At 44.8% G+C, this 22,316-nt stretch overlaps 1 protein-coding gene across 1 annotated transcript; it reads right to left on the reverse strand.

Moving 5' to 3' along the window:
• Positions 1 to 1,474: 1,474 nt before the first annotated feature.
• On the reverse strand, positions 1,475 to 15,134 carry CCNA2 (cyclin A2). Its single transcript, XM_073641201.1, has 8 exons — positions 14,705 to 15,134; positions 12,646 to 12,898; positions 11,119 to 11,225; positions 6,919 to 7,142; positions 6,636 to 6,840; positions 4,511 to 4,624; positions 3,552 to 3,685; positions 1,475 to 1,812 (listed from the first exon to the last, which is right to left on the reverse strand). The coding sequence occupies exons 1-8, from the start codon at positions 14,861 to 14,863 to the stop codon at positions 1,758 to 1,760; spliced, it is 1,251 nt and encodes a 416-aa protein (XP_073497302.1). The 5' UTR covers positions 14,864 to 15,134; the 3' UTR covers positions 1,475 to 1,757.
• Between the last annotated feature and the right edge of the window lie 7,182 nt (positions 15,135 to 22,316).

A 22,316-nucleotide genomic window follows, 5' to 3' on the forward strand; every position in this document is an offset into this window, starting at 1 on the left:
AATTTTCTAGGAGTGGAATGAGCATCTTGAACCCACTAGTTATACATTTGTGACAATATTGAGCTGTGAAAATGAAATTACATTAACAAAAATGTTGAGCTAGCCCCAAATTTATTTTTTCCTCCCTTGTGAAAATGAGAAAAGAAATCGGATACCACAGTTTGTTGTGTAATTTCTCCTGAGTACAGGGATACCCCCTATATGTGGTTGGAAGCTATTGTTTGGACACATGGAAGGCAAGGAGAAGCATTGACGTTTGGAGCACAATTTTGCTAGAACTGAGTTTGTAGCGCATGTTATTAGGAGAGCTACTGAGGAGCCAAAGCAGCAGAGAACCCCCACTAGTGATCCCATTTTTGGAAACTACACCCTTTGAAGAATTCATTCAGGGATCTAGCATACAATTGTGAATTTTGTAGTTTAAAAATGATTGGGCTTGGTGTGAAAATTTTAATTTTTCAAAAAAAATTTAGCCCCAAGTTTAATATTCAAGTGGACCATTAGGAGAAAATGGAGTTGCACAACTTCTCCAGAGTAGCATGATATCCCATATATGGACAAACTTTTTCCCACCAGTGTCACTCAGACGCGAATGACTACTATATTGGAATGTTTGTGGGTGCCATGTCACATTGGAAGAGTCCCTGAACAGCAGAACCCCTGCCATAAGTGACCCCATTATACTGCTCAATGAACCTATGCCCGCCTACCCTATAACTGCTCGATCACCTTATGGGTCTAGAGTAGACGAATCTGTGCTGCAGTAAGTTTATCACTTAAACATGAGCCATGTATGAGGGAGTCAGTTATGGAAATTTAGGAGTTGGAGTCCCCCCCCCCCATCTTATTTCTTGAAGCACAATAAGAAAATGTTAATTTCCTAAAAGAGTCTTAAATTTTTTTAGCCTTTTGATTGGCCAGTGCCTATTTTTTGGATTGTTTTCATCAGGAGATGTTACCTGAAGTGGCAGAATACTCAAGACATTAGACATGAACAGCAAAGTATTTACAGTATAAGTCTTTAACATTCAATTGTGAAACTAAGATGTATTATAGTGTACCTTGTGGGACAACCCTTTAAGATACTGTGGTCACTGATTGCATCTCCTACACTGTGGCTGTCTCAGCGGTGAAATATTATACATTAATCACTTAAATGCCACGGTTTCCCCCACCCCCATGTGGTAAGGGGCCTTCAGCAGGTGCCATACTGTTACTCTTGTGTCAGATTCCAGGGGCATCCAAGTGGTTAACCGGAGAGATTGACTACATAATGTAGCCGACATTGGCTATGTGAACCCCATCCCAGGACATTTTCTAATGTGTCAAGGGGTGGAAATACACAAATCAACCACATTAGTATTAAATATGACCGCACTCTTAGAAATCTTAAAATTCCACATGCCATTACACCATTTTGTCTGTGGGTTAAAAACCCCACTTAGAAAGTCAGTGAAGTCGCTGTACACTTGGGTTGTAGTTTAGTTAACATTTATTGTCAATAACAGTGATGAATATCGTTAACAAATATAACTGCTTTGTTAGTGCAAACTGCACCACAGATTTATAAGAGCATAGCTAACTAATCTAACAATATTGCAAATACATAAAATTTACAAAGTTTAAAACCCATAAAAATCTAAAATATTGTATCATAATTCTGTATGATCAGTTCAATGATACACAATAGAATTACAAAAGGATAGAAAAACTGTACATTATGTGCTTTGTAAATATACATTAAAAGTCTGGTACTGTTACAAAAATATAGATAGGGGCTCTGGAGGTTCAATTGTTGCTACAGCATGATACCTGTGGAGCAAGAGGGACAACAGTCAGTAACAAGACTTTATGGCAGATACTTTACATCATATTGCACGGGGAACCCCTAGTTGAGGCAGGCGTATCCTCTACAATCCCTGGCCATCAGCTGCGTCACTGGCAAAGTTTGTAGTTAGCAGAACACTCCCTCCCCTCCGCAGATTGTGCCTTGTCCACTTTTTCAATTAAAGCATTCCCCAATACATGTATATTGGGGTGTGATGTGTATGTTATCAGGTGACTACAGTTGGCACCATTCAGGGCATGTGCCAGCTGAATACAGCCAGCATCTGCCTTACTGTATCACTGTTGGACTCAGCTTATCATTGCCTACATTAGGTGGCTGTTAGAAGAGGTAACAAATCTGCTGACAAATACCCTTTAACCCCTTTCCGACATGTGCAGCACATGTCAGGGGTCTCCCTTTGGCATGGGCTCCGGCGACATGAGAGCTGTTGTGCCCCTAACAGCCGCACTTGAATCGCGATCCACCTGTGGCTGTTAACATGTTAAATGCCGGTCAATCTCTAACAATGGCATGCTACAAGGCTGCGGAAGCATGTCATAAGTCCCGCCGATTGGCTCCCGTGTCACATGACCATGGGCCGCCGATGGGTTGGCATGGCAGCCTGGGGTCTGGAGGAGACCCCTGCAGTTGTCATTGCCAGGAGGGTATGAGTGTGCCATCTATATACACATACACAGTATCACCACGTTCAGTATTACCCAATTAATTATTTTTATTGATCAGATGGTAAATGGCACAATAAAAAAAAAAAAAAAAAAGCCAGAATTACTTTTGGTCGCTGCAATATTGCAATAACAGGTAATCAAAACATATCAACCCCAAAATGGCATCAATAAAAGTTAGCTTGATGCACAAAAAGCCCTCACCTTGCCCCAGATCCTTAAAAATGGAGACGCTACAGGTCTCAGAAAATGGCGACTTTAAACTTTGGATTTTTTCACCACTTAATTAAAAATGAACCTATACATGTTTGGTAACTATGAAATTGTAATGACCTGGAGAATTATGTTGGCAGGTAAGTTTTAGCATTTAGTGAACATCGTAAAAACACACACACACACACACACACACACACACACTTTGCCATTTCACTGCATTTGGAATTTTCCCTGTTTTCCAGTACACTATATTGTAAAATCAGTGGTGTTCAAAAGTTTTTATGCAGGACGAGTTGTACAAGTCCTCACTTGGCCATATTACCCCCCAAAACATACAGTTATGGCTCTGGGAAGAAGGGGAACAAAAAAAAGTGCAAATCTGGCCCTGTCATTAAGGGAATACATGAGGAGACTCATGCTGCGCACACCACATGACTGGAATACAAGACTCATCTAGTCTGGCTTCTCCCAGGTCCACAGCAGGCGATTGTTCTTTGTCTACCGAGTCCTGTCAGTCACCTGCAGCACTGGGAAGAGGCAGCTCCAGACTGAAGAACTCGCTGGACACCAAACTAAAGTAGAACTTCTTGGAAGCCGAGCATGAGAATTGTCTGGCTGTAATTCATGCGGCTTGTGCACCACAAAGCGCCTGACAGACCCCCTCTACATGCAATGCAGCTAAATGGACAGTAGTAAACTAACACTTAAATGTAACTGGAAAACTGTTCATCTGCAAAAGATGCAATAAGATGGTCAACATTGAGATTTGTAACTTAGCAAAGCAAAAATAGAAGCTTCAGTAATAGGAGCTTGAGGTCACTCACTTTGAATGCTTGTATTTCTCACGGACAGCCTGTTGTTGGTGGGTTGCTGCAGAGAGGTAGGTTTGATAGAGATCCAATATACAAGGTTTAAGACTTTCCAATGTATAGCCTGTGAATTTGGCCAATGAGTCTGGCTGCAAATATACAAGTTAAAGAGGATAGTGTTTAATTGCTCCACCACCATTACACTCTTCAGCTATGTCACCCCTTAGTGACCATCAATATGACTTAAAACTGACCCGAGATAAGTGAATAGCATCCTGACAGGTGAAAGTGAAGCAGTCATCAGCTGTGCACTATAGCTGACATCCTACTGCATCAGTCATGATTGGTATTGTCACCAACCATGGCCATTTAACCCCTCAAAATGCTGCAGTTGATAATGATAATGGCATCTAGATGGTTAACAGCAGGGGGCTCCCTCTTCTACCCCATCTGCACCTAGAGATCATGATTGTGTGGCCCTGATAAAGCAATGGCAATCCATGACAAAATAACAGCCATAAAGTCTGACAGCTATAGTGGTCTGTTCAGAAGTCAGCAACATTTAGATGGTAAAAACCTTCTTCCCGTCATGCCACTGCATTAATTCTTGAAAGATACCTGAAGGGTTCATAAACACATGACAGCATTTTCAAAACTGCATCAGTCAACATATTCAAAACTATCACTTTTGGGGGATGGTTCCATATAATATAAATATATCTATATCTATATCTCTCTCTCTCTATCTTAAAGTCACTTTAAAACTGAACAGGTCCCTAAAAAAAAAAAAAAAAAAATACGTTTTGTAAATCTCCCTTGGGGGGGGGGGGGGTCGTAGAATCACTGGGATATGAACATTCCAGAGTTGCCACAAAGTGAATCAGATTTGAAAAATCTGGCCTGGTCACTAAGGGGTTAAGAAGAAATTGTAGTCTTGCATGATTTTAATCAGAGTGGAAGTTGACAAGACATACCCAGGTCTCCTCATTAACGGTATAGTTTGCAATGACGAAGGCTGCGGCAGCCACAACTGAAGGCAGGAACCTGAGGAAAGGGTCCGCATCAATCAAGCTGAGCTCTCCTAAAAACTGGAAACAGAAGGTCAGTTTATTAAGAAGCATTTGTGTGCTTTTATCACCCCCACAGGTGTAACTACAGCAATAACTCCTGAGTACACACACAACATGGGCCATGAACAATGCTTCCAACCCATGTCAGCAGCATGGTGTAGGGCAGGGATGGCAAGCTCAAACAGAGGGCCAAGATGAAGAACTTGGACAGAGCTGTGGGCCAACGAGTATACTGGGCCCCACAAAAGTCCTCAATGCAGAACAGCTATAGGGGTAGTGGTTCTAGTATTGAAGGCCAGATATATTCACCCTGCGGGCCAGATTTGGCACACGAGCCAGAGTATGATGTAGGGGGAAGAGACCTGGGCTGCAGATCAGTACTCTGATAAACCCCCCCCCCCAATGATTGGCAGCTTTTTGCCCAGTGGTTTATACAGAGCTGAATATGAAGGACTAAGTGGCAGCTAGTTTATTAGTCCTACAGTGATAATCATGTAGCTTTGATTCCCCCCATGCTACACCAAGTAAGGCAACATCACAGGAATCAGGGCCTTTGTCTCTACATTATGCTGCTCACATTGGGTGCCAGAAACTGATCCCCCCCCTCAATTACTAAAAACAGTGAGCAGCCTCAGATATCAAGTGCCACCTACTAGGAATAGTTTCACTTTACCAAAAGTTGGGTCTTAACTTCCAGCATGCAAAGCTAGTGACCCTTTTGCATAGGTACTAGATCCCAATCATTGGAGCCAATGTCCAAATCCTGTGCTGAGGGGGGGGGGGGGGGGGGGGGGGAAGAGTTGGACATATGCCTGGGTAGTAGACCAATGGTGCCAGAGACCATGTGCTCTGTCGTACATAATTTTCAGGTGTATACTACTGGTGGTTGTCACCCAGGCGTAGTAGACTGCATCTGGGTGTCCACCTCCAGTAGGGTTATGTGCATTTTCAGGTGTGACAGAGCATATATTCGCTCTAGTGGCACCATTGTAGTCTATGCTCTGTCAGCGCATACTCCAGAGTTCGGTTTTGCAGAGGGTTAGGACACAAGCCCCAACAAACAGGTGCCAGAAAGCAGTGTGAAAGCACCCTTAAGAAGGGCAGTAACAAGGTTGGAGATCAGTACTCTAAGGCTATGTGCCCACGATGCAGAAATGCTCAGGATTTTTTCCTGAGCGTTTCTGCATCTCCCTGGCAGAAAAAAAAAAAAAAAAAAAACCATGCAGGTTGTAAATGTGTTTTTCCTGCCAGGGACAAGCGGAAATGAAGCGTTCACATGCGGGTTGTCAAGCGCTTTCCAAGCGATTTTAGCATCACTTGGAAAGTGCTTGTGACAACTAGGTCATACTATATATATCCATGCTGGTTGCATGGATTTATATAGTGTGACCCGAGAGAATGGTTAAAAATAAACCTATACTTACCTTCTGATGGCCCTCCTGAGTTTTGCTGCGCTCCTGTGCTGGCTGCCAGCAGATCGTGGTACGCTGTACTGAAAGACCTCCCGTCACATGACTGATGTCAGCACAGGTCCTTCAGTCCTGCGCGATCCATCAGCAAGCACAGAGAAGGAGTCCGGAGGCCGTCAGAAGGTGAATATAATCTTTATTTTACAGCTTTTAATGGTACCTGGGTGTGGAGGAGCGTCTCCTGTCCTCCACACCCGGGTACCATCCGCACATTAGAACGCGCCAATTACGCAAGTACAGATGCAGTCTTGCGGAATTGGCGTGCTCTAATGCTAGTCAATGGCGGCGAAAACTCAGCGCTTCCGCAAAATTAATGGACATGCTGCGGATTTGAGCGCAGCATAAACGCTGCGGAAAAATACGCAGCATGGGCATTGAAAGTGCGGAATTGCATTGGAGACCATGGGGGAAGGTTTACCAAGCGTTTAAGCTGCCGAAGTTCCGCAGCGTAAACGCTTGAAAAACGCATCGTGGGCACACAGCCTAAGTGTTCATATTTTTTGGCACTTCGAATGCACATTGCAAAAAGCATCATAAACCCAAGTGATGATAGCACATACCAAGCACAAGCTTTCCACCTTTGAAGTCACCGGTTGATGCCTGAAGTACTGATTGAGGTATTGGATAATGGTTGGAGCCGCAAGGTCAAAAGAGAGAACTTTAAGCACCAAATGTTCCATTTTAAGGACTTGCTTCTTGTTGTAAGTGTCATCAGTTATGTAGACAAATTCTGCCACTTCTGGTGGGTAGATCTCTTCAAACTTACTGAATTGAGAAAGATCTGTTAGAAGATTCTGGGGGTTTGATAAGTGTTAAGAACTTCTGTAAGAGAAGAGCACTTACGAGGCCAGTAGCATAGCAGCAGTGCCGACAAGCTGGAGTTTTCCCCTCAGCACAGACATTGAGGATAGGAACCGGTCTATGTAGTTTACAGCCAGGTACAGGGTTTCATTTTGCAACTTATACTCTTCACCAACTTCAACCAGCCAGTCAACCAGGATGGCACGCATGTTATTTGTTATGTCTGGTTGTTTCTGCATATAGCCAGATTTTGGTTTACATTTTATCTGTAGGAAAAAAAAAAATAAATATATAGCCTTAAAACAAAAACAAGCCACTTAGATCCAATCCCAGTGAAATATGATAAGAGCTCAATTGAGAACAGGCTTTGGAAGGGGAGAAATTGTTTTTTTGGGGTGTTGAATTTTTGAAGGCCAGGCTCACAGGTTACAGTTGATCATCTGGGGGAGGTGGGAGAGAGAACACCAGCAACTTAATGCCTGCATGTTAGAGGGGGTGGGCAATTTTCCTAATGGGCCACAGGAGAGTAACTGGGAGGGCCAAAACAAAATATAAAAAAACAATGAGCATAATTGATCACTTAATTCCAATCAATATTAAGTGTGCCACTGCTGCTACATGTTACAATAGGGCTTATCAGAACACTTACTAGTAGCAGCAAATTGAAACCATATAATTAGCTTTTTATGAAGTGTATCTTACTGCACCAGTCCTTCACCACAGGTCCTAACACTGATGTCCCACAGACAACCTCCCCATAGTTGTACCTGCTGCACTCAGACATTGGCTGGAAGAGAGCTGATGATCCAGAAACCAGTCAAAGAGCTGGCGGTGTAGTGCAGGATAACTGTCCCAGACCAGATAAAGAGCTGTATGTGGCCTGCACTTTACCAGGTTGGCCTTAAAGCAAGAGGATAATCATCCAGCAAGGCAATGTGCATGATCAGACCCTTCTTGTTTACATAGTAAACATCTAAACAAAGCAGTTGATTTTATTGGCCCAAGGTTAATATACTGTGATGTATAGTGCCACAAAAGCAAACTCTACAAAACCTAAAACCACACATTTACAGCCTGCTGTGCAGCTGAGAATGGACCTGCAGTAATACTGCAAGTACAGATACCATGTACAGAAGTATTCAAGACTCCAGCAGGTTTAGCACACTGTTCTGGCTCTTAAAGCGCAGCTGTCAGCAGGATTGTGCTCAGTAAACTACATACACTGTCAGGTGGGCGACATTACACTGAATAATATGATACCTTGGTTGATGAAATCCGTCCTGTGGTTCTTGTGTAATCTTTACTTTCAGTTTAGAGAGAAAGATATTCTCGTGCTTCGGGTTGGCCTGTGGGGGGGCGCTCTATTTTGTGCTCTGCTTACATATTCATCTGTATGCTCTTATGACAGCTCACTGTGCCTTCACTGACCTGCCTCTTACCTAGCCCTGCACAACTAGATGCATTATGTAAAATAGGAGGCAGGTCAGTGAAGGCACAGTGACCTGTCATAAGAGCATACAGATGAATATATAAGCAGAGCACCAGATAGAGCACCCCCACCCCGAAGCATGATCATATCGTTATCTCCAAACAAAGTAAAGATTACACAAGAACCACAGGACAGATATCAACCAAGGTATCATATTAATCAGTGTAATGTCACCCACCTGACAGTGTATGTGGTTTACTAAGCACAATCCTGCCGACAGCTGCGCTTTTGTTAGACAATACAATTTGAGCCCTGCTCCAGCATGCCAACTACAGATCTGACCCAACACTGAAGCAGGCAACCAGCCAGAGGACATGACAAGTGCAGGTTCCCCAAATTACACAGGATAACCACTAGGGGTTTTGTACATGCATTGTCAGATAGTCACTGCATAGTTTATAAATTTCAATACACAGATGGGATTTTCAAGGCATTTCATCCCATATAACAAGTTTGCCCATAGCATGCATTTTTCAAATCCACACCTTGCCCATTACTTTTATTAAGAGTCATGTACGAGGTCAGTTTAGAATACCTGCAGATTTTGCCACAGAAAGTGATTATTTTGGATAGTCCAGTTACTGGCCACCAGTCATGAACCCACTTAGAAATTGTTAAAGCTCCACTCCAGTGTTTATTCTTTTTATTTCAGCGCTGGAGTGGTGCTTAAAATCTATGTCACCTGTCCTGTCTGATACTCACCTTCTAGCGTTTGTTTTCATCACTGCTCTGGTCCATCTCCTACAGCGTTTCATGGAGCGAGGCCGGAGGTCACTAATCAGTGTAAGTCTATGAGCACCTTCTTCTGACTTGCATTGATGGCTTGCAACGTAGCTTTTGAGTTCCTGACACTCAGCTGTGCTCAAAAGATGGTGCCAGAGTATATGACCAGGGGCAGGGGACTTACGTTTAAATCACCACTCCAGCTGTGAAGGGCCAAAAAGAAAAAAAAAAAGCTGGAGTGGCGATTTAATGTCTGGGAGCCCTATAGATGCCAGACTAGCTTTTATGTGCAGACTTAAGATTGCCATTTGGATTAGCAGAGCTGCATTTATGATTCAGTAATTCTAAGTTTAATGTCTATGCTGCAAGGTTATACTTAGTTCACTGTCATAAAATACACTAAGTGGAAAACACTTTGGCCAGCATATTGCAAATAGCAGATTGGTGGTGTGGAAGGGCTACCCACTCACACCATAGCTGCGAAAAACACCTACTCAAAAGATCAATAAAAAGACTAAGGACGAATGAGTATATTGGCATAATTAAGCTTCATTATTAAAAATTTGTTAGTACAGCAGTATCAAAAGGTATAAAGACAATGTAAAAATATGTGGATCAAAAAGTCCCACCATATCATAGGACCAATGGATAAATAAAGGACTCAATACCTAAACAGTGCATCATAGATTAGAGATGAAGGAATATGCACAAAAACAAATGGCCATGAGATCCTCTAGGGGTGGGCATAAAAAGGTCCTCTAGTCCTCCGCATCTATGCCTCTTGAGAAAGCAGTCGCGAAACGCACGTCGAGGCCTGTTCCTGACGGGAGTTACCAGCCCTCTCTTGTCCCTTATACGAGCAACATTCTATAATCTTGTGGGCGAGTCACTTTGGTCATGTGATATATTATATGTTGAATTTAACGATATTTTTTTTTCTTACTTAACTGACCTGACCCCCCCCCCACCCCATCTCATTAGGTTATACTCTTAATGTTTGCTTGTACCACCTCTTCCCACCTTTCTCCTCTTACCTATTTTTTAGCTACACTTTGCTGGATGGCATCTCTAGGTGAAGTGTTTACTTCAGTCACTGATTTGAACCCATCCTGCTTAGTCCATGCGTTTCCGTGGTTCCCCCCAGGACGTATTCCTTGGGGGACCCACGCTTATTCATGGCGATTTCTTTTTGTGCATATTCCTTCATCTCTAATCTATGATGCAGTGTTTAGGTATTGAGTCCTTTATTTATCCATGGGTCCTATGATATGGTGGAACTTTTTTGATCCACATATTTATACATTGTCTTTATACCTTTTGATACTGCTGTACTAATACATTTTTAGTAAAGCTTAATTATGCCAATATACTCATTCATCCTCTTTGTCTTTTTAGTGAACTAACAGTGTATAAAATAGCACACAGAATTATTATTATTTTTAAGAAAAGTTATTACACCACAACGTAAAGTACAGCAATGTACCCTTCATCAGGCTTTGAGTGGGATGTGGAATGTTCTTGCATGACAAATTCACTTGTACCAGTATATGAAGGGATGCAATGGTAACTTCCACTCTGGATTCTTTTGACAGCCCAGCTGTTGCATCCCTTCATATACTGGTACAAATGTCGTCGTCCCCCCCCCCCCCTGCAGGAATTTATTTATTTATTTATTTATTTTTTTTAAACACATACCCACTCTTAGCCTGAATAAGGGAAAGTTACCTGAAACATTGCTATACTTAATCGTGGTGTAATAACTTTTTGGATATGAGTGAAGAAAAACCACCAATAAATTATTAATTTTTTTGATCAATTTGTGAGTAAGGTCTTTCACTCCAGTGAAATAAGCACCCAGTCTTTGCAACAAACCTCTAGTTTAATAACCCACCTTTTGTCTATGTTTTACAACAAACTGAAAGTCCCAGCAATGGGAGGGAATCTATGGTAAGCTTTCCATGGAGAACTGAATGTACAGCCACAGACCAGCTTGTGACCTTGTCACGATCGGCCATAAAGCTGAAGATTACCTCCATTTCTCTGAGGTATGTGTGAATCTCTTCCGCGTAGTCCGAGACTTCATTACTGTTGACTTTCTTTTCCTCTTCGTCCACAATTGACATATCCATTGGGGAATCTTTAACACAAGTCAGCTGGTAGTTAGGGTGGATGCAAGCAGAATATTAAAAAGGTACATGACAAGTGCATTAGCAGAAACAGAATAGACTGATCATTTTGGGTCCAACCTCAGGAACCTGATTAAAAGAACCAAGGAGCCATTGGGCGTTGCTGTGTAGGGAGAGAGACCCTTAGTAAACACTTTCACTTTGAGGATAACCGGGTTCCAGCAGGAAGACCTCCACCAGTTTGTAAACCATGACGCATCATTGCAATAGGCCACATTCAGTACTTCACATTAGTGTCTGTAAGCCAAATCCCGGAGTGGTGACGTGTTTTATTATACTTTTCCTGATTGTAAGCCAAATTCAGGAGTGGAACAATAATGAACATGGCCTTAAAGTTTTTCCCTACAATACTGTCACCAGGTTTTTACTTCCTCATCTGAGAGCAGCATCATGTAGGAACAGAGACCCCGATTCCTGTAATGTATCACTTACTGTGCAGGCATTTTTTTTTTTTTTTTTTTTTTTTATCAAAAACACATACACTCTGCTGCATAGTTACTAGTTCTCAGAATATGGACTTCTGTACAACCCTTCCTCCACAACTGGTTGGCAGCTTTCTGTCTATACACAGTAAGTTGTAAATCAGTGGTTTTGGTGGGGCTATACAGAGCACTACACAACAGGTTTACTCGTTCTCTAGTGATAAAACCAATGTCATCACCATGAGATCAAAATTAGTGCAAGGAGCCCAGTAAGTGAAGTCACTGGAATCAGGTTACCTGCCCCTACATTATGGCACCCTCATTAGGTAGCAAAAATCAGGTGACAGATTCCCTTTATGGATATGTTCACACCTGATGTGTTAGTAGAATTCTTGTAGTATAAAACCCAGTGGTAAGAGTGACAATTATAACAGCAATGCTGCAGATTTTGCCACCGGAGTTGTAATGGGTGAAGTCTGCAGCATAACTTGACAAGCCGGGGACTTAAATCCCACAGCACAACTAAACTTAACCTGCAGGCGTCAGTGTGGAAGAGAATTTACAGATACTGTAACATGCCATGATTTTCTGCAGGTGAATAGAGGCAGTATTATGTGCCATGTATGAACATACCCTATAGGAGGAGGAGAGAGAAAAAAAAAAAAAAAAATCAAACAAAACTGAGCAGTTCCTATATTCAGGTCAGGTGTTTTAGCACTAACAAAACCAGATGTCAGATTTATCTGTACAAGGGTGCACCCTGGGTACAGGATCCAATATGTCCATGTTCTAGGTAAAACACCTAGGATAGAATGGGCCAGCTACAAGCCAGTATTACCAGGTCACAACATCAGGATAGCCAGTGTTCATCAGTTGATCATAAAACTTCTCATACCATTTAAGACCGTTTTACATAAAGACTTCAATTCTGTCACCCTAGAGGACTCACCAAAGCCTACACTTGTCGTCAGGTCTATAGGTGCCAATGGCTGCCTCTGGCCAAGAGAAATGACTACAGAGTTCAGCTGCTTCAGGTTCTCGTCGTGTATGGGCTTCTTAGCCAGAGCTTGTTTCTTATAGTTTGTACAGTCGGGTTCATCCACATGAATGGTAAAGGTGGACTGTTTGCCAGCTGTCTTCCCAGCTGGGATCCTGCCATAGTTCTCATCATTAATGCCCAAGGTGTTATTTGCTGCAAGAATCTGAAAAATAAGAAACATCAAAACATTAAGCCACAATATAATGGAGATGTAGGACTGCACATCCTAAGGCTCCTGTTGTAATATTTTAGTGATGAGTCTATAGTTAGCCTTGTTCATAAAGTCACATCTCAGAGTGTTACCCATCAGGGCTGTGGAGTTGGTAAGCCAAACCTCAGACTCCTCAATTTCCCCGACTCCACAGCCCGGCCTCACTACTCAGCGTGTACATAAAGTGCAGCAGATTCATCTCAACTAAAAGCTGAGATTCTTAGATCAGGAACAGAACAGATAACTTTCCCAAATAATGGAAACAGTTACATCACATCCTGCATTGTACTACTGAACCCAATTTATTATATATTTTAGGAGTCTGAGTCGGTCCATTTTATACCGACTCCACAGCCCTGGTCACCATCTGAGAGATTTCCCCTCTTCAGGTGCCATCCTGGTTGCATTAGTTCTTACACTGAAGCAGGCACAGATTTTATCCAGTTAGAGTATGTGCACACGGTCAGCAATGGCAGCGCTTTGACCGCAGTATACTTTACGCTGCATCCAAATCACTGCACGCAGGTGAATCCACATGTGTTCATTGAACCATGCGGATTCACCGCATCCTATACATTGCGCTGAAAGAATTTCTCTTGCGGAGAAGCTAGACTCCACAAGAGAAATTGCCATGCTGCAGTCTGTAAATACACGCCGCATGACCGTGTCCACAGGAGACGCATAGTGGACATGGAATTTGTATAAATCCCATCCACTATGCTGTAAAGTCTGGTCGCTGCAGATTGGACACAAGGGCGCTGTGCACAATCCGCAGCAATTATACTTTTAAGCTATGTGCCGATGACCAGGAATAGTGGCACATTGGATGCAGCCCATTTCCACACTTGTCAGTGCATGCGGATCCACCACATGTAATGACATTCAACTAGTCAAAATGCTAGTCTCCGCTACAGAAGTGGACATGCTGCAACTCAATCCCACACCGCAGGGGAGCTTACGAAGCGTTAAGCACAGTGGGCATGGGGCTTCTATAAATCCCATCCACTGCTTGTACTGTAGAACGCAGCGCAGGTGAGTTGTGTCCAAAATGCTGCTATTCCTGTTTAGAGTGTCACCCGTTGCAAGGATCCCATTACTTCAATAGCCACAAATCAGATGAGAATAGGACATGCTCCTAAGAAATCCATAAGTGTGACAGCACTAGGACATGTCACACAGATGCAGGAGTGTGGCCTAAGGCTGCATTCACACATGTGACGTGTCTGCTGCCCACAGCCCCAACATGGAGGTCCTAACCTGATCAGGGTAGGGGAGCACCAAGTCTCAGATCCATTTTACTCAGTAGATTACAGTGTGCTCTGATAAAAATATCAGTAAGTCAGGCAGCACATGGAGGCCTACAAGTCAGTATCAGAGGGTCTTATGACAAATACACTGAAGACCCCGCATTACCCCAGAAGCCTCCTGCTGATTTACAGTCAGGTCTGTGGGCTCAGGACACTCAGCACCTATATCTGGGCTCCATCAGCAGGGAAGGGACTACAACCCTCAGCATACACAGAAGCCATGTGGCTGTCACCACATGCTGGGAGTTGTAGTGTGCGGCAGGCTCCAGCCCTCCATTATTCTGCACCAAGAAATGGCGGCTATGGCCGGCTGACGAGCAGCAGAGGGTCTGCCAGGCATCGCTCAGTAATGGCGGGATAGGTCACGTATCTGTCAGTCCTGTCCCATCAGCGGCGATCAGTGCAGTATACGGGCCGGACCGCTGCACCGATCACCCGGAGCTGCACATACCGGCGCCTGCGGTTTCCCTCCTCTCGGGGCGCGCAGCCCCCGGTTCTCCTGCAGGACCCCCAGCACGGTGCGGCCCCCCGGCGGGGCATGCTGGCTGGACAGCTGCTTCCTGGGCTGTACGTTCTCCTGGTTCTCATCCCGCAGCACAAAGTGTGACATCTTGCCCGGCCCTCCGGTAATGCTCAGTGTGAAGGGGAGGACTGTAGTCTGTGGAGTGCGCTCCGATGCACGATCCCGTCTTCCAGGCCCAAGCTGATGTGTGCAGCACTGACCAGTGTAACCGAGGCCGGTACCGCGCCACCACTGCCCATCCACCCCGGCCTATCCCGCCTCAGTGCCGTACAATCCCTGCGCACTACAGCAGACACAGCTTTCTCAGTTCAAGTAGCCCGCGACTATTGAAACTAACCAATCAGCGTCTAGCGCGGGCATACGTCACCTCAAACACGGCGGCCGTGAGGGTCAAAAATGTTAGCATGAGAGAACGCAATCAGCTGTCAGTGACGTCACGGGCGCCTTTACAGCGGCTGTCGATAATCGGTGTGCACCGGGAAGAACCTTGTCCTTGTGCACGGGGAATGCGCCCAAGCTCAGTTGCTATCTCTAGTTGTACATTTTTTTAGCTCAAAATCTCCCAAACCTTTGAAACAAAACGTAAAATATTCGGTATTATATTTACATTACATATTTTTCACATAGTGGGCATTTCACATTTTCCGTGCATAGATCTGAATGAGGGGTTTTCGAGAAATTCCGCCCCAAATAGGAAATAAGAATATATATATATATATATATATATATATATATATATATATATATATATATATACACAGGTGCTTCTCACTAAATTAGAATATCATCAAAAAGTTAATTTATTTCAGTTCTTCAATACAAAAAGTGAAACTCACATAATATATAGAGTCATTACAAACAGAGTGATCTATTTCAAGTGTTTATGCCTGTTAAAGGGGTTGTACACTACTTTATGTCCCCCCCCCCCATGTATCCCCCCGGGGCCCCTAAGACTTCTTGTAAATACCTTCTGTTGCAGATAATGCCTGTGAGCGGCGCTGTCACTGGCCGGTCACAGGCATCACGTGACCCCGGGGTGCAGCCGGCTCTGATATCCGCTGACGTCACGACAAGTCCAGGCCACAGCCGGGGCTCACGATCTTCCTGGTTCCACAGTGGATGCCAGGCTGTGGACGGGGTTACCCCCCGTGCGTCACACCCGGCATCCACCGCCCACAACCCAACATGTAGCAAGTCATTCTCACAGGCATTATCAGCAACATAAGGTAATTACAAAAAGTCTTAGGGGCCCCGGGGGATACATGGAGGGGGGGGAGGGATAAAGTAGTGGACAACCTCTTTAATATTGACGATTATGACTTACAGCCACTGAAAACACAAAAGTCATTATCTCAGTAAATTAGAATACTTTATAACAACAGCTTGAAAAATGTTTTTAAAATCCGAAATGTTGGCCTACTGAAATGTATGTTCAGTAAATGCACTCAATACTTGGTCGGGGCTCCTTTTGCATCAATTACTGCATCAGTGCGACGTGGCATGGAGGCGATCAGCCTGTGGCACTGCTGAGGTGTTATGGAAGCCCAGGTTGCTTTGCCTTCAGCTTGTCTGAATTGTCGGGTCTGGTGTCTCTCATCTTCCTCTTGACAATACCCCATAGATTTTTTATGGGGTTAAGGTCAGGCGAGTTTGCTGGCCAATCAAGCACAGTGATACTGTTGTGTGTAAACCAGGTATTGGTACTTTTGGCAGTGTGGACAGGTGCCAAGTCCTGCTGGAGAATGAAATTTCCATCTCCAAAAAGCTTGTCGGCAGAGGGAAGCATGAAGTGCTCTAAAATTTCCTGGTAGACAGCTGCGCTGACTTTGGTCTTGATAAAACACAGTGGACCTACACCAGCAGATGACATGGCTCCCGAAACCATCACCGATTGTGGAAAATTCACACTAGACCTCAAGCAGCTTGGATTGTGGCCTCTCCACTCTTCCTCCAGACTCTGGGACCCTGATTTCCAAATAAAATCAAAATTTACTTTCAGGTGAAAACAACACCTTGGACCAATGAGCAACAGTCCAGTTTTTCTCATTGGCCCAGGAAAGACGCTTCTGGCGTTGTCTACTGGTCATGAGTGGCTTGACACAAGGAATGCGACACTTGTAGTCCATGTCCTGGATACGTCTGTGTGTGGTGTCTCTTGAATCAATGACTCCAGCAGCAGTCCACTCCTTGTAAATCTCCCCCAAATTTTTGAATGGCCTTTTCTTAACATTCCTTTCAAGGCTGCGGTTATCCCAGTTGCTTGTGCACCTTTTTCTACCACACTTTTTCCTTCCACTCAACTTTCCATTAATATGCTTGGATACAGCACTCTGTGAACAGCCAGCTTCTTTAGCAATGACCTTTTGTGGCTTATCCTCCTTGTGGAGTGTGTCAATGACTGCCTTCTGGACATCGGTCAAGTCAGCAGTCTTCCCCATGATTGTGGAGCCTACTGAAACAGACTAAGGGACCTTTTTAAACGCATCAGAAGCCTTTGCATGTGTTTTTTGTTAATTATTCTAATTTACTGACATAATGGCTTTTGTGTTTTCATTGGCTATAAGCCATAATCATCAACATTAACATAAATAAACACTTGAAATAGATCACTCTGTTTGTAATGACTCTATATAATATATGAGTTTCACTTTTTGAATTGAAGAACTGAAATAAATTAACTTTTTGATGATATTCTTATTTTGTGAGAAGCACCTATATCTCACTAGTGAAGCCCCTTAGTGTTCTCACCAGCAATACCCCTCTCATGGCCATGGTATGATGCTCCCTAAAATGCCCCACTCACACTGACACTGAGTATGGTGTCCCCACAGTGAGCTCACCCCCACCCCCTCACAATGTCACCCCACACATACCAGTACCTGGCAGTATGATTCCCCCACTCAGTATGAGGACACCCACAGCTCCTCACGCAGTATGTAGGCTCCCCAGCACATCACCAGTAAAAGGGTTTCCACTCAGTATGGGGGCCCTTACAGTCCTCAACTCAATATGGGGGCCCTCATGATTGCCCATAGCCCTTCACAAAGCATTATGGCCTCCATAGGCTGCCATTCAATATAATGGCTGCCACCAGTTTCCCACTCAGTAATATGTCCCCACTAACCCCCCCACTCAGTAATATGGCCCCCACCAACCCCCACTTTGTATTACGGCCCCCACCAGCCGTATACTCTGTATTATGGCCCCCACATGCCCCCCACTCTGTATTATGGCCCCCATCAGCCCCATACTCTGTATTATGGGCCCCACAAGCCTCCCACTCTGTATTATGGCCCCCAACTGCTCCCTCCCCACTTATTATGGCCTCCACCAGCCACCCACTCAATATTATGACCTCTACCAGTGTTAAGGAAGCAAGGAGCGGTAAGTGTGGTGCCCAATACTATGTGTTACATGACGCTGGTATTGTCTACTATCGGTGTGGTCCTCTGCATTTGCCTTTGTAGACCCCTAGCCCCTTGTTAAACCTCCCCCAACCTTGCGTGACCTTACCCAAAGAAAAACGGACTCAAGGGTTGGATAAATCTTGGCCACAGTGGCCTTTATTACAAACAATACAAACATGTACAAACATTCGTAAAGAACACGTGCTAAGGACCTTGACGCACGCCAGCCACTATGACCCGTTTTTCGAAAAGCTGCATTGTAGTTAGGATGAGTAGCTCCCGTAATACCATGGCCGCACTATTGTCAACAGCTCTGCTTCAGGGAGGGCAGGTGGGACTCTTCTCTTGTCCTGCTTAGGGGTAAAAAGACTTGACCCCGCCTCCCCTTTGCCTTAAAACCCCTCACCTGTGCTCCCACCTCCACCAAACCCACGTCACGTGGGCTTCCGCCCACTGGCCCGGCCTAGGGGCTCCAGCCTCCCCTGCATCTGCCTTTGTAGACCCCTAGCCCCTTATTAAACCTCGCGTGACCTTACCCAAAGAACCACGGACTCGGGGGTTGGATAAATCTCAGCCACAGTGGCCTTTATTACAAACAATACAAACATGTACAAACATTCGAAAAGAACATGTGCTAAGGTCCTTGAAGCTCCGAAATCTGGTGACCAACCAATTAACCAGTCAGTAATTACTCCCAGCTGCTACCACAGGCTCAGGAGCACCCATAACCCCCAAAGGGTTTATAAGCGGATAACCACCAACCAGGGGCCCGGCATTCTTTTTTGCCGCCAGCCCCAAAAGTCACCAGACGCCAACCAAGGTATCCCTAGGGATCCTAGTTTTAATTAATCCCCCGACCAAAATTTTCCAACTTCAAGGACCTTGACGCACGCCACCACGAGAGCGTTTGACCTCCTCAAATGCTCGAGACCCCCTTTTCCTTAAAAAATAAAGCTCGATCGATGCCCACTTCCAGTGCCAAAGTCAATAGATTTATCCCCACGTCATTCAGGTTTACCCCATCTGACCGCAAAATATTTTCTGCGCTATCTTCCAAATCTAGATGCCTTACTGCCACCCACCCATTCCGTGACACGAAATTTGATATGGTTCGGTTAACCTTTTTTCTGGCCTTGTTAATTTTTTCGACCGATTGTGCCTTGCGCCAAACTTGTCTCGGCACTATGTCGGACCACACCGTCACTAGCCCTGGGAAGGATGACCAAATGCGAAGCAAATCATGCTTCATGTCCCATATCAAATTCCTAATGGGATGGACCCCCAGATCGTTCCCCCCTAGTTGTAAGCATAATATATCGGCGGGTCGGTCTAGCCTTACAAAATTATGCAGTTCCCGTAGCACTTGGTCCTACCCCATGCCCCGGAGACCTAGCCATCAAACCACGGCCCTGCTTCTTGGGAACCCGATCTGCCTCCCGTCTCACCGCATGTCGGCTTGAATCGTGCCCCAATGGACATACGAGTGTCTCATTATCCAGACCAAGAAGGGGGGACCTGCGTAGAGACAACAAATTAGTAATAGTAAAACATGAACACTGTTACTCTAATTTGCCTACCCCTTCCGGTATCACGTATGACAGAAAGCGGCATGATTCCCACCTTCCGATCATCTTAACCGTTTCTGGACCCAGGCCGCATGCTGCCGCTTCCATGGCTGCCCCTGTCCGGAAGGAATGTGGAGTGAAACTGAATGGGTCTAAACCCAAACTTCTTAAACTGCTCCTTAATACCTCCGTGAACTTTGATAAAAAAAGTTCCATCCTCGTGGCATAGTAACGGGCCTTCCCCTGCCTTCCGCCTGCCCTTAAAATCTAAAAAGGCCCTTGAGGGGCACATAACTGAACCTTGCACGCTCCCTAACCTGATCGTCTTTCTCCTCCCTATTTGATCTGTTTTGGAGCACCTAAGCCATATCTCTAGACCCTTTTTAGTGGCTACCATGTCCTGGGCTAATATGCCCCCGGATTTCTTTTTGGACGGGGCTACCAGTTCACTGATCCGGAATGCGCCAAAAAATGCTAGTGAAAAGGATAGCCGGAACAAACTGAGCTCGAACTGTGACAGACATATTTCTTCCAATACGGCGCCTAAACGTTCGAACAGATCCAAAGAAGCCTGGTCATCGGCTGTCTTTCCTACTTCTGCCCCTGCCAAAGCCTTTTATGGCCTGTCGCACTAGGAATTTTTTTGTGATGTCTGTAACCCCTCTCAATTTAAAGCTAAAGGATAGACCGGCGATTAGTCTCTTCATCTTGGATGGCGACCATTCTTCCACTGCCCTCTCGCTAAGCCACAAAAGCAACAGCCCTACCTTATCTGCCCCTGACAAAACTTGTTCCACCCCACCCAGTCTCTGTTCCCAGATCCCCCCACTTTTTGATAGGACGACCACGTACTACTTGACAGCGATGCGGCAATCAAAGGTTGTGCTGCTCGAATGCCAAGTTCCATAGCTCTTGAGGGCATGCCAGCCCCTTCAAGGCTGCGCCGGGCACCAGCAACCGGGACTGATCCCACTGAAAACGAGAAAGAGTGTCAGCGATCGAGTTAGTTACACCAAGAACATGAGAAGCAGTCACACACGCGTTCAACTTTAATCATTCTAGGGCCAAACCTCGTAGTACCCGAATCACAGGTGGGGATGAGGCTTTTATGCTATTTAAGGCGTGGACTACGGCCATGTTGTCGTAGTTAAAGGGTATCCGTCTGTCCCTAAATTGTTCTCCCCACAACTTGACTGCCACCAGGATCGGAAAGATCTCCAGGAATGTCACATTCTTTACTATGCTAGCTGTTTGCCACCCATCTGGGCACGCCACTGCGCACCATTGCCCCTGAAAGTATGCTCCAAAACCTGTGCTCCCTGCTGCGTCTGTGAATAACTCTAACTGATGATTGTCCACAGCCTCATTCATCATCAACGAGCGACCATTGTATCATTCCAAAAATGTTTCCCATACCCTTAAGTCTTCGTTATGCTCCTTCTTCATAACATAATGATGGGGAGCTGTGACCTTCGTTGTCGTGCTAGCCAGTTCTGGAAAAAAACGCGTCCCATGGGCATGATTCTGCATGCAAAGTTAAGTTTGCCTAGCAGCGATTGTAATTCTCTAAGCATCAGTTTCTTTACCCCCCTTGCCCTGGCTACTTCCGATTTTAAATCAGAAAATTTTTCTTGAGGTAAGCAAATTTCCCAATTAACCGAGTCGATTTCTATGCCCAAAAAAACGTATGCACGATGTCGGACCTCCCGTTTTCTCTAGAGCCAAAGGTACCCCAAAGCGTTGTGCCACCCATTCGATTGTATGTAAGGTGGACTCGCATAACTTCGAATCCTTGTGACCGAAAATCAGAAAATCATCTAGGTAGTGGATGATAGGTGCCCTGCCAGAAACGTCTCGAACCACCCATTCTAAGAAACTACTGAAAGCCTCGAAAACCGAACAGGAAAGGGAACACCCCATGGGCAAACACCGATCAACAAAATATTTCCCTTTCCAAAAGCAACCTAACAGCCGGATGCTCTCGGGGTGAACTGGTAGTAATCTGAAGGTGGCTTCGATGTTGGTTTTTGCCAACCCAACTTGCGCACCCATTGCGTCGCCTTGTCAAAGGATGTATATACTACCGAGCATAGCTCGGGAGCTATGCCATCATTTACCAACATACTTCTGGGGTACGAAAGGTGATGAATTAAATGTAATTTATTTGGTTCTTTTTTGGGTACTACCCCCAGGGGAGATACAACTAAATCATTGACTGGTAAATCGGTGAAAGGACCTGCCATGCGCCCCAGAGAGACTTCCTTCTCAAGGTTTTCCATCACTAATTTCGGGTGCCGGTAGGCAGACTGTAGTTTATTTCTAGTGAGTGGGACTACGAATGGCGGTGCTGGTATCCTAAACCCTTCCTCAAAGCTGACCATTAGTAATTCGGCTTTGGCCCTGTCCGGTAACCTATTTAGAAAAGGATGCATCTCTTGTAGATTCACCGGTGGCAGTCCCTTGGGAATTACCAGGGGGAAATTTTCCCTTTGCTTTCTTGAAACATTTTCCTGCCCCTTGGGATGATCCATAGCAAAAGGAACACAGGTGTTTGAACTTACAATTGTT

The sequence above is a fragment of the Phyllobates terribilis genome, unplaced genomic scaffold (genome assembly GCF_046119375.1).
Source record: "Phyllobates terribilis strain yellow unplaced genomic scaffold, ASM4611937v1 Scaffold_1__5_contigs__length_1240528914, whole genome shotgun sequence".
Lineage (NCBI taxonomy): Eukaryota > Metazoa > Chordata > Amphibia > Anura > Dendrobatidae > Phyllobates > Phyllobates terribilis.

Coding starts and splice junctions, on each gene's coding strand:
- CCNA2 (XM_073641201.1), bottom strand. CDS start 14,863: ATGTCACACTTTGTGCTGCGGGATGAGAACCAGGAGAACGTACAGCCC. Junction 4,625..6,635: donor AGGTGGAAAGCTTGTGCTTG/GTATGTGCTATC, acceptor TTCTGTTTCCAG/TTTTTAGGAGAGCTCAGCTT. Junction 3,686..4,510: donor CCGTTAATGAGGAGACCTGG/GTATGTCTTGTC, acceptor GTATATTTGCAG/CCAGACTCATTGGCCAAATT.